Source organism: Lagopus leucura, unplaced genomic scaffold, assembly GCF_019238085.1.
Source record: "Lagopus leucura isolate 7727_CA_CO unplaced genomic scaffold, USGS_WTPT01 Super-Scaffold_100008, whole genome shotgun sequence".
Lineage (NCBI taxonomy): Eukaryota > Metazoa > Chordata > Aves > Galliformes > Phasianidae > Lagopus > Lagopus leucura.
In genome coordinates, this window is record NW_024962265.1 from 14,956,416 (window position 1) to 14,968,595 (window position 12,180).

The 12,180-nt window shown below is 42.8% G+C and overlaps 1 protein-coding gene across 1 annotated transcript in view; it reads right to left on the bottom strand.

The window, feature by feature from the left end:
* CERK (ceramide kinase) overlaps positions 1-11,588 on the bottom strand; it is a 43,671-nt gene extending 32,083 nt beyond the window's left edge. Inside the window, exons 1-3 of the mRNA XM_042872497.1 lie at positions 11,450-11,588; positions 1,653-1,766; positions 440-562 (exon numbers count right to left, since the gene is read on the bottom strand). Coding sequence (XP_042728431.1) covers positions 440-562; positions 1,653-1,766; positions 11,450-11,588 — 376 coding nt within the window. The remainder of the gene's footprint in view (positions 1-439; positions 563-1,652; positions 1,767-11,449) is intronic.
* Between the last annotated feature and the right edge of the window lie 592 nt (positions 11,589-12,180).

Below are 12,180 nucleotides of genomic sequence, written 5' to 3' on the forward strand. Positions count from 1 at the left end.
GGTAAATACAAAGAGTGGATACGCAAAGCGGAAAAAGTCGCCCACAAGTGTAACAATTACTATAATACTTGCCCTTAGATCTCCAGAGTACCTCAAATTTCCAATTTTAAACTTGCTCCTTCTCAGAATCTTTTAAAATCTCTGCTAAGTTTCCAATGTGTCTCTATTTTGCAAAAAAAAGAAAATTATATCCAGGGAAAAGGTGCAAGACATTTTAGTCCTGACTGAGAGTAAAATACACATTTAGTACAGCTTAGAAAATACGTGTGATGCAAAGTAATGACAAGAGAAGTGAGACATTTCAATTCCCACCTCACTTACTTCATAAGCAGAAGCTAGCCTCAAGAGCTCAAAAAGATATCAGAGATCTCAAAATAATCTTAATTGACACACATCCATAAAATTGTGCTGTCAATGTTGGTGCTTCAGTTGAACTTACTCTGCATTTCAAGTAATTCTTTCAGTGCCTGTATCCACTGGTTACACAAGTACTCATCAGCACACCAAAACGTCACATCTCTGCACCGCCAGCGGTGATTTCGGGCTTTTTTCACGTAATAAACTAATAAAGAGAAATACATAAATAAGGGGAAACACAATGAGACTGTTCTGCAAAATGGGAAATGCATTTCAAGCACCCCTCGGAAACATCTGCCTTTCTGAAGAAGCGGTAATTAACCCTCAGTACACATTTCTGCAAATGAAAGGATTCAAAGCATAAAAGGTAAAACTGCAAAAATAAGTGAAAATATCTGCTCTAGGTCCTCACCTTACCTCATAGCAGGTACTCAACCACCAAATGCAATTCATTCTCCATAAACTGATACACAAGACGTACGCAAGTTCACTAAGCATACACTGATTTTTTAAGCTATATTCAAGCCTGCATTATCTACCTGATATAAACGGCCATAAGCTTACAAGGGTTTGGGATATACTTGTATCAGGTCCCATGTAACCAACAGAACAGGGTGCATTTAATTTCATAAAGCTGAAACTTGAGAAAAAGTAGTTTAAAAAAAAAAATTGTAATAATAGAAAAAAAGTTTAAATCTTCTTGTGTATTTTGAACTAGGTTGATGAGAACGTAAGTGTTCTTACTTTTCCATCTACAGTATCACCAAACAGTAATACTGAAGGACTGAATGTGAAGAAAGCACTCTATAAGATCAACCTTTGTTATGTGAGCAATCCCATTTGTCCCTGCTTTGCAGCACTGTTTCCCCAAAACAGTCTGAACATTTCTTGGCACTTCAAAATCACAGTCAGTAGCACAAACAACATTTATATGCACACACTCTGACAGTTAGGGATAATTAAAAAGAAAACAAAAACAAACAAACCCAAACATGTAGGGGTCATTTTTTTCAGCCTTCTGACTTCCTAGTGAAGCAGTATAAAGCAACTGTTCTACTGTAGATCCATCCAGCAGCAGAAATACAACATTAGCTAGCACTTGACGATGTAACTCATGAGTTCCTAAAAGAAGGGTTTAATTTTTCAAAGAAAATATAAATGCATGCTGAAAGATATCTTATATACATCTTTTCTGTTAAAAATAATATTCATTCTAAAGATTCCTTTCCTGTCTGCCCTAAGATACCTCCAACAAAATAATCACTGTGTGCCTCCCGAGCCTCTATGTGCCTTACCTGTGAAAGCATGGGGCTTTGCCATTTTTTGCCATTTGCCAGTACTATGCTGTTTCTTGTTCAGTTCAGTTTCTTCTACAGCAATGATCTCAGAGGTTGGTACAAAACAGTTATCTGTATGAACACAAGGTTTTACACATGTACATCTTAAAACAGCACCAGAATGATTATTTCTATACATGATACAGTAATACATTTAAAGCAACTCATTCTTAAACACAGTCAAGAATGTAAGTAGAAATCTGCTGAATATTTCCAATTTCCTCTTGCATTTACTCCAAGCACACCATCCATAATCACCTATGCATTACCTTCATTAATATTTAAAATGACTACAATTTCTGTGAAAGGTAGATATTCTGAGCATAAAAACGTTTTTCACATGAAGCCAAAATCCAGTAATGCTGCTTTCAGAGCGAAGAAATTGCCCCTTCAATGACCTCTAACCCAGATATGTGTCAATGAACAGCACAGGTTATTTCAAAGGACATGCAACTAAATCTAGTGGCAAAGACTACAAAGGCTATTTGCCACTCTCCAGTAAGTAGACGGCTTACAAAAGAAGGGCATTCATATGAATTCTTACATTTTTAAATCCCAATAGACTTTAAAACTTTCACATCTCCTAAGAAGCAAATTCTAAATGTTATGTTTATGTACTGCTAAATGTATTTCCCTTTCATCAACATTAATTCTGAAAGACAGTGCTTCTGAAGACCTCTTTTTCTTACATTATGAAATAATTTTCTCCACCCACAACATTTTCCCCCCCTCTCTGACGCTCTCAACACATTCTCAGTCTTCATGAGTCCTGTCAAACAGAGAAGTTAGTCTCATTTTCATTAGCACTTTCAAACTTCCCAGCCTTTATCTTGACTTAAAACAAACAAACAAAAAACAAACAAACAAAAAAAACTTAAATGGAACCGAAAATTCTGTGTATTTATGTACACGCAAGCAGCACGCATACAAATGTATACAGAAGCATAGAATCACTAAGGTTGGAAAAGACCACCAAGATCATACAGTCAAACTGCTCACTTATCACCAATATTCCACACTAAACCATGTTCCTTAGTGCCACATCTAAATGTTTTTTGAGCAGTTCCAGGGACAGTGACACCATCACCTCCCCAGCTGCCTGTACCAGCATCTGACCACTTTTTTCGAGATGTTAAGAAAACATCCAACCTGAATCACCCCTGTTGCAACTTGAGGCCTACTGCAAGTTACATGGGAGAAGATGCTGACCCCCACATCACTATAGCCTCCCCTCAGGTAGTTGGAGAGAGCTATAAAGTCACCCTGAGTGTCTTCTTCTCCAGACTAAATAATCCCAATTACCCCAGCTGTTCTTAAGGCTTGTGTTCCAGACTCCTCACAGCTCAACTGCCCTTCTCTGGACACACTCCAGAGCCTTGGTGTCTTTCCTGTAGTGAGGGGCCCAAAACTGAACACAGTATTCAAGCTGCAACCTCATTAGAGCTGAGTACAGAGGGATGATCGCTTCCCTGCTCCTGCTGGCAACACTATTTCTGATACAAGACAGGATGCCTTTGGCCTTCTTAGTCACCTAGGCACACTGCTGGCTCATGTTCAGACAAGCATCAACCACACCTTCAGGTCCATTTCTTCCACACAGTCTTCCAGCCACCCTGTCCCAAGCCCGTAGTGTTGTTTGGGGTTGTTGTGGCCAAAGCGCAGAACCTGGCACTTGATCTTGTTGAACCTCATCTCACTGGCCTCAATCCAGCCTTTCCAGATCACTGCAGACCCTCCCTACCCTCAAGCACATTCACATTTCCTGCCAGCTTGGTGTCATCTGCAACTCATAAATAATAATTCTCTTACGACTACATATCTATATATTGCTATATGAGAAAGTAAGAGATATTAGACAAAAAGGAGCAATAGTTTTGTTACTGTACTCTACATTTCCTATAATTCTTGCTAATTTGAAGAAGTGCCATGTTGATATTAAGGAATGTAAAATGAAAGATTTTTCATGACCTCTTCACAGTGGTGACAACAGCTCATTTGCTACTAATTGAGTTGCTTTTTTTTCCTCCTTCTGCCAGCAGCTCTTCTCAATTGTTGTATGCTATCATACTCTATTGACAGCCAGAAATTACGCAAGCATGATATATTGGATACTGTTTAGCTTCTATGATAGGAGTAGCAACAGAAGTTATTGTTCTATTAGGCGTTTTCTGTTTGTTTGTTTTTTTTTAAAAAAAAGGAAAAAGTGAAAGCTTGCCAAACACACAAATAGCAAACAGATCAAGAGACGCTCTTCTGAAGAGCTAGGAGCATACACCCTGCAAGGAGTGACTGAAGGAATGAGGTTGTTTAGTCTGGGGAAAAGGAAGCTGAAGGAAGACCTTACTGCACTCTTCAAATACCTGAAAGGTGACGACAGCAAGAGTGGTGTTGGTCTCTTCTCACTGGTGACAAGATGAGGGGAAATGGCCTTAAGTTGCACCAGGGAAGGTTTAGGTTGGATATCAGGAAAAAGTTTACAGAAAGGGTTGTTAAGCACAGAAATAGGCTCCTTGGGGAACTGTTTGAGTCACCATCCCTGGATGCATTTAAAAACAGTTTGGATGTGGCACTCAGGGACATGATTTAGTAATGGGGAGTTAGGATAGCATGGGTAGGTTGAGGTTGGACTTGATGATCTTTGAGCTCTTCTCCAACCTGAGCAATTCTAAGATTCCATGGTCCTATGAAAACCACTTCCAAATCAGTATGACAGGAAGCATTTATTTGGAGCATGCATTTTAGCACAAAATACCTAACTTATATTAACAACTTTGGACCCTGAAATCAGCTCTACTAAGCTCTCCTTGATCTTCAGATATATTCTCCTGAGAACGACTGTGGAAGTCCTGCTTTTCTAGCAAATCTCTTCACAGGTGTGGCAAGAGAAAAACCCACTTAGAATAAGTACTTTAGTTTAATATGTGCAGAAGAATTACGTATCCCTGAAAAACACATTACTGAACAAAAACATGAGGGAGAAAAACAAACAAACAAAAAAAACCCAGAACAAACAACAACAACAAACCAGCCTGATCTCACCTCCCCTCTGTGAATCTGTGGGATCAGAGAGAATCTTTCAGAAACTTCTATAAACACCAGCTATGTCAATAATGCCCTTCAGCAGCTCCACTGCTCTGACAGAATTCACCAATCTACAGTATAGTCAAAAGCACACACTCCTTAATACAGCAGTTGTAGAGGGCCAGAAAGACGCAAAGCTCTCTCACATACAAACACGTTATTTAGAAATTCCCTACTTACGAAAACTAAGCTTTTGTGTTTGAACAGAGCTCAAGAATTTGTATCAGTACAAATCACAGCATGGCTGAGGCTGGCAGTGCCCTCTGCGTTCCTCTGCCCAAACCCACCCCAGCAGGGACCCCCAGAGCAGAGTGCCAAGGGTCACAGCCAGGCAGCTTCTGGAGATCCCCAAGGAGGAGACTTCACAGCCCCTGGGCAGCTGTGCCAGTGCTCAGCCACCCACACAGTGCTGAAGTGCTGCCTCATGTTTAGACAGCACCTCCTATGTTCCAGTCTGTGCCCATGGCCTCTTGTCCTGGCACCAGGCCTCTACCAAAAAAAGCCTGGCTCTATTTTCTTTGCACCTTCTCCTCAGGTATTTATAGACATTGATGAAATCCCTGTGAGACTCCTTTTCTCCACGCTGGCCAAGCCCAGCTTTCTCAGCCTCTCCCCTCAAAGGACAGGCTCTCCGGGTCCCACGTCACCTTGGCGGCCCTGTGTTGGACTTTCCAGTACATCCATGTACTAGGCACAGCACACCAAGCGTGGCCTCACCAATTCTGAGCACAGAGAAAGGATGACCTCCTCAATCTGCTACTGTACTTTGCCTAACGCAGCCAAGAACACCATTAGCCTCCTCAGCAGCAAGGGCACACTGCAGCCTTGTGTTCAACTTGGCACCTACCAGGACTCCTATGTCCTTTTGTGCCAAAAAGAAGACATATAACTCTATCACTATATAACTTAGTGTTACAAAATCATAGAATAGCTTCATTTGGAAGGAACCTTAAAGACCATGCAGTTCCAACTCCTCTTCCACAGGCAGGGCTGCTCCCCACCAGCTCAGGCTGCACCGGGCCCCATCCAACCCTGCCTTGAGCTGCTCCAAGGATGGGGCACCCACAGCTTCTCTGGGCAGCTGTGCCAGGGCCTCACTGCCCCGTCAAAGAAAACGCTTTCCAACATCTAATCTACATCTCCCCTCTTCTAGTTTGAAATCATTTCCCCTTGTCCTCCTCACTATCTACCTAAGCAAAATTCCACATGAAATAACACGCTTCTTTCAACCTTTCTATCTCGATTCAAGAGATTGAATCTCAAGTGCAAAAATGCTGAAGTACAGGTCAAATTTCTTAAGCTTAAACTCAAACAACCTCAGACGTTCATGTTTTCATGTCTCACCTTGTTCAATCTCTAATACAAAACACAATAAAGCCAGAGCAGCTGAATGTAGAGACATGGCAAATAACAAAGAAAAAAAGATAATCCAATCAACAATCTTCCCAGCACGATGGCTGTGCCACTCATTGCTCATTCTGAGTCAGTGCAAACTGAGGTATCACCAAAATGACACCAGTGTTAAATGCCTACTACTTTTCCCCACATTAAGAAAGAAGAAAAAGCACACCATAAGGTGAACACTAACTGAGATTGCCTTCTGAATAAAGGAACTAAAGGCCACTAAGCGCATTTTCTCTGTAGGAATGGGTTTTTAGTATATCATCTCTGTTTGCAACCCCCAAAGAACACTTCGCAAGCAAACCTGCTCAGAACCCAAGTCAAGATTTGTTCATTTATCACTGCCAACCATGTGTTCCACGGGCCAAATTCTCTATGAAATGCACTAGCTCAGCGTGCCAAAAGATAAAAACCAACTGTGATTACAACATTTAGTTTTCTGTTAAATAATCAGCTCAACCCCATAAGTACACTGGCATTCAGTTTTACCAGTATGACTACTTCCCTGACTTAAAAAATATTAAGGATTAAAAACAAAAGACGTTTTTTCAGTCACTCTGAAAACCAGCTTCCTGTTACAGACAGCACAAACACTAAGGGTTGGTTTTCTTTTTTTGGTCCTAAGTTTAAACTTTCCTTCAGCTGGAGGCTAGAAAATAGTAAGAAAGCTCTCCATAAGGCATGTTAAATTATATTGATTACATACTACAAAAAGTAATATCTAATAAAGACCAGGATAAGTGAAAATTCTACGTAAGGGTACAAAACATAATTACCAGAAGTAAAAAAAACAAAACAAAACAAGAAATTTGTGACTAGCATATTTCACTGCTAAAACAAGAAGCTACTTAACAAGTTGCATGTTTTCCCCCTAAGGAAAAACTAAAAGAAAATACAATAAGCAGACAATCAGAACAACAGCAAAGCAACCAGGTACATGTAGAAAAACATGTACTGGTTAATTAACCATTCATCTATATTTGAATAATGCATGTTCCACGGGAAGAAGCAACTGCCTGGGTTGTTACTCCTCATATCCTACCAGCTCAACACAGCCAGTGGAACCACCAAGACATAAGTATGGATCAGATTTCCTTACCAGCCCTATGCCACTTGCAAGCAAGTGCAGAAAGGCCACCTTGACGAGGGTCGCATCAGCACACTGCAGGTGCTGAACAAACCTTGGTGCCAAGCAAGCCCACCTCCTTCATCTCTGTACTGTGTTTATTAAACTGAGCGTTCTCTACAATCCACACCGCCAGAATGGCGCTGGTCTTGTTAACGCTTGCCCTGAGGCTTCCTCAAGGGGTTGTTTTAAGGAGAAAGCAGGCAAAAAAACAAGCTGAGGGAATAGAATTTTGAAGAACAAAAAAAGAAGGTTAAGAGCACACAACAAGCAAAAGTACACAGTCCAGTGTCTAGTTTGATTATAGCCCTCTTGCCTGTACTTTACAATAACAACCACCACCAGAACAGGAAAGTGACAGAACAATCTCATTCTGTGTTTATAATGCCTTAGAACCAGGCACGGTCCTGTCTTAGCCAAGACTTACAAAGTCCATTAAGTACACACACACAGTACATAACCTACAGAATTTTGCACATAAAGTTTTATCACGTTACTTGAAAAACAGAACGTGCCATCAATACAAGGAAATAACAGAACAATAGAGAACAACTGATCAATGCAGCTTTGCATAAGCTACTTATGATTTACAACTCAATCTCATGTACAAGAGTTTCAAGGTTGAAAAAGAACGTTCTCCAGGGTACTTGAAGAGATGCCTAGGAAAAAAGGTTTATAGCTAGAAGTGAATGAGAAGCATTTGAAGAAATTCAGATAAAGGCTTTCACTCTGAGTTCATACAAATCCAACCAGAGAACAGGAAATGGGAACCTCAGCACTGAAGAGAGCTCTTGAAAATACAATACTGCTAAATAAGGTCCAGTAGGACGAGGGAAAGTAAACAGTACCAAAGAGTTAAGGATATAAAAACATACCACAGCCTGAATAAGCAAGTTATGTTTTTATTATCACCTTCTCAGTGACAGAATTAGAAGTAATATTGCTGAATTCATATTTATTCCTTCACAAGTGGCATTTTAACAGTGCTTTTTTTTTTTTTTAATATTTTCGTTGTGCAAAGATGCAAAACCAGTGGATGTTCCCATATTTTACAGAACTACACTTTCCCTAAACACAACAGTCTCTGTTGCTTCCCATATGATCCTGAATTTGGATGTAGTAAGGAAGAGATGCTTATTTCAGTACTTCTACAGTACCTCTAACTAATAGCACTCGTTCCTTACCTGTAAAAGTCTGAAGACTTTGAGAAAATATGTACCAAACCACTTTAATTTGCACAACTAAGTGCAAGCCAATAAACAGAATACAGGCAGCTCTGATTTGATATTTTTAAAGATTGTTTCACTGCAATGACTACCTACTCAACAACAAAAATACAGAATGCTTCTACTATATAATTAAGTCTCTATTTAGGCATTCTGTACAGTAGTCACGTAGTTAAACGCTAAATGGAGGAAAGATACCAATCTTGGTCAAGCTACACCTCTGAAATTATATGCTTCTAACTAACCACCTTCCATGTTACAAAACTTATTTATACCATCATGCACGATGCTCATGTTTCCAATATAATTGCAGGGAACACAATGAGCCATCCCAGGTCTTAAAGCTGAAAAACAGAAAGATGGCAGTAATATAAAACTGCCATCTGAAACACAAGCTCAGAAAACACACAAATTAATCAGGGCTTTAAGCAGAGAAGTTACATCATTTATTGTATTTTCTCTACACCCATTACAGCTGTGCTTCCAGAACACTTAAGCATTTCTATTTCTTCTCCCACTTTCTCTTTCCTCCTCTGATTCTACATATCTCAAAATCCTGTAAGAACAGGAGAGCAGCCACACTCAGTAACCAGGCTTGCCACCTAAATAATCTCCAGCTGAGTACCGCTTCAGAAACCACCCCAAAAAGGGCCTTGTTTATTATGTCCCACTCTGCCTCTACCACTTCCAGGATTCTGACATGCGCCCTCAAAATGGCTTCAGGACAGGCTCATATTTAGCTTGGCTCAGCAAATAAACAAGACAACTTGCTTGTAAGCACCTGTAAACTTCAGAGGTGTAATAATAGAGCTTTAAAGCTCCACGGCATTCTTTCATGGTGTAAAGCATGGGTGTCCAATATTTTGGCTTGCTTGGGCCACATTGAGTAAAGAACAATTATCTCTTGCTGCATATAAAATATGTAATATAATTAATGTTCGTAACTAAACTTTTTATTTTTTATTAAAACATTAACAAGAGAAACAATACCATCAAATGGTAGGTTGGGCATGTATAGTCTAAAGCAAGTTTCGTAAAGTAGAAAGGAGCTGCCATTGAACTTGCTGTAGCTTATCAGTCAACCAAGAAGTTCAGAAAAGGATTTTTAGAAGGACTTCACAGAATTCAACAAAATTTTCAACAAAGGAGGGGCCACTTCACCTAGTGGGAGCAATTGTCCCCAAAAGGCTTTGAAACTCCGTATTTCAGCTAAGTTCCTCTTACCTCCTTTTATATCATAACTCAGCAGATTTAATTTGTCTTTGCAGTTTTAAGTTCATTTAGTTGCACACCTAAAGTATCAAACTACACTTCCCAGCTATATTGCTGATAAAAACCTAGACTAAGTCAAACTGCATACACCCAATAGCAAGAGGACAACAACAAAGTATGGGTTTGATGTTATCATTATGAAGAGTACGTATTCAAAAAACGTATTCAAACCACGGCCAAGTTGCAGTCATGTAAACTGCAACAACTAATTCACACAGTTCTCTTCTTTGCCTCTTTCTTTGAACATCACAAATAATTAAGAAATTCTGATTTAAAAAGAAAACAACAGGAAAATATTTAAATAAAGTATGTGGTAAGGGAAGAACTATTTTAGTAGTCAAGTTTGGGAACTTGCCTGGGACTGGAGATATCTACACCTCACCTTTCCACAACAACCTTCTAGTCAACCCTTCTATTGCTCATTTAGTTCCTCTCTTTCTCTGTCTCAGTTCCTCCATCCCTAAAGTGAAGATGACAGCAGTTATCCACACAACAGCAGCTGCTGTGAAAAGAAGGAATACATGAAACATTTCCTGATGTTCCCATGCTAATAGGGACATAAGAATAATGGGAGTAACAATTCTATAAAAACCAAGAGGTCAAACAATGTGATAAAATGCCACCTAAAAAATAGCAAAAAACTTGAGGCCGTTGGTACACAGGTATTTTCAGAAGTCATCCTACAATTCTGTCACATCGTTTTGGCAATAAACTCTCCCATCTGCAGTTTTTAAAGTCAGTCCTACTGAAACCGCACAAATGGGAATCTACAAACAACTCTATTAGCACATTATAGACTATTATAGTCTGTATTAAATATTCCCAGGACTGGAATGCACACAGGTTAAACCTTTTGTTCCATAGAGGCTTTCAGAAAGCAAACTGCTTCAAGTATAACTACTTGAGAAAAAACAAAACAGCCCCAGCGTAGAAGTGTTTTTTTTAGCAGTATCAAAGTCACATCGATGAAATAAAGCCACTTTTAAAGTTCCCTGAGTGCGTCACGTCCTACTGTGATTAACGTAAATGTAACATCAAAAGCTGCAGGCTGCCACGTATGAACAAGAAACAATAGGGCGAAATTAAACAAGCCGGAGGTTTTCTCATCCAGCTGCAGGTCGGGTTCCTCCCTTTGTTATCAGAGCCTCATTCCCAGATGCTTAACAGCTCGCAGCGCTTGCATCACGTGCCGGGCTCCTGGGACAGCTCTAGGCTCCGCATCGCGACAGCCGACAGCCCCGGAGCTGCTCTGCCCCCGGGCGGCCCGGCGCGGCCCTGAGGCTCCGCTGCCTGCCACGCTCCGAAGGGCCGCGTTTCCTTAAACCGCCATCTGCCTTCAGCGGCTGGACTCTGAACCCCAGACGCTGCGGGTTACCCCGGCTGGCCCCTGACAGGGGAAAGCCCCCGACACGTGCAGGAATCGCTCGGCTCGACAAAGCGCCTCGACAAAGCGCCCCGCGCGGGCAGGAAGCCGCGGGACCCGGCCGCGCTCAGGGTCACGCCGTCCCGAGCCGCCCCGAAGCCGCTGCTCTGCCGACCCCTGCGAGTTCGGGCCGGCCCCGACGCGGGCGGCCCGGCCCGGCAGGTGCTCCGCGCCGCCCCCTCCCCTCCGCGGCCCAGGAGCGTTCCGCTCCCCCAGCTCCACTCACCGGCGCCGCGGCGCGGCGGACGCGGGTCGCGCCAGGCCAGCAGCCCCCGCTCCTCGTCTAAGGTCACCTCCCAGCAGCGCTGCCCCAGCCCCAGCGAGGACGCGAGCCGGAGCCGCCGGCCGCCCGGGAGCCGCTCCATGGCCGCCGAGAGCCCGGGCGCGGCGCGTTCCGCTACCGCATGGCCTGCGGCGGGCTACCGCCGCGGGGCGACCCGGCAGCTAACGGCGCCCCTCGCCCGCCGCTACCCGGCCTGGCCCCGAGGCGGGACGCGGCGTCAGCGCCTACGCCAGCGCCGCCGGGTCGGCCTCCGCCGCGCGGGGCGGGGCCTGTGGGCCGCGGGGTCGGCTCGGCTCGGCGCCGCCCGATTCCGGTTCGGTCCCGCTCTGCTCGGCCCGCGCGAAGCAGCGAGGCCTCGACGCTGGGAAGTGGGTTCAGGTGCTGCCGAGCTCTTACTGCTGTTGTGCTTCCTGTGGGAGGATCAAACACCTCTCAAAGCGACAGTGAAGCAATGAAAGGGTGATGTGTCTGCCTGAGTAAATCCACAGACCTCTCAGTGTAACCCTGCCTTCTCCTCTGTAAGCACATGTGTTTTCCTTTAGCACTGAATCAAATAGAATGGTTCAGTTGGAATACACCTACAGAGATCACCCAGTCCAACTGCCTGACCACCTCAGGGCTGAACCTCAGATAAACCTGTCATGAAGATCATCACCCAGATGCCTCTGGAACAC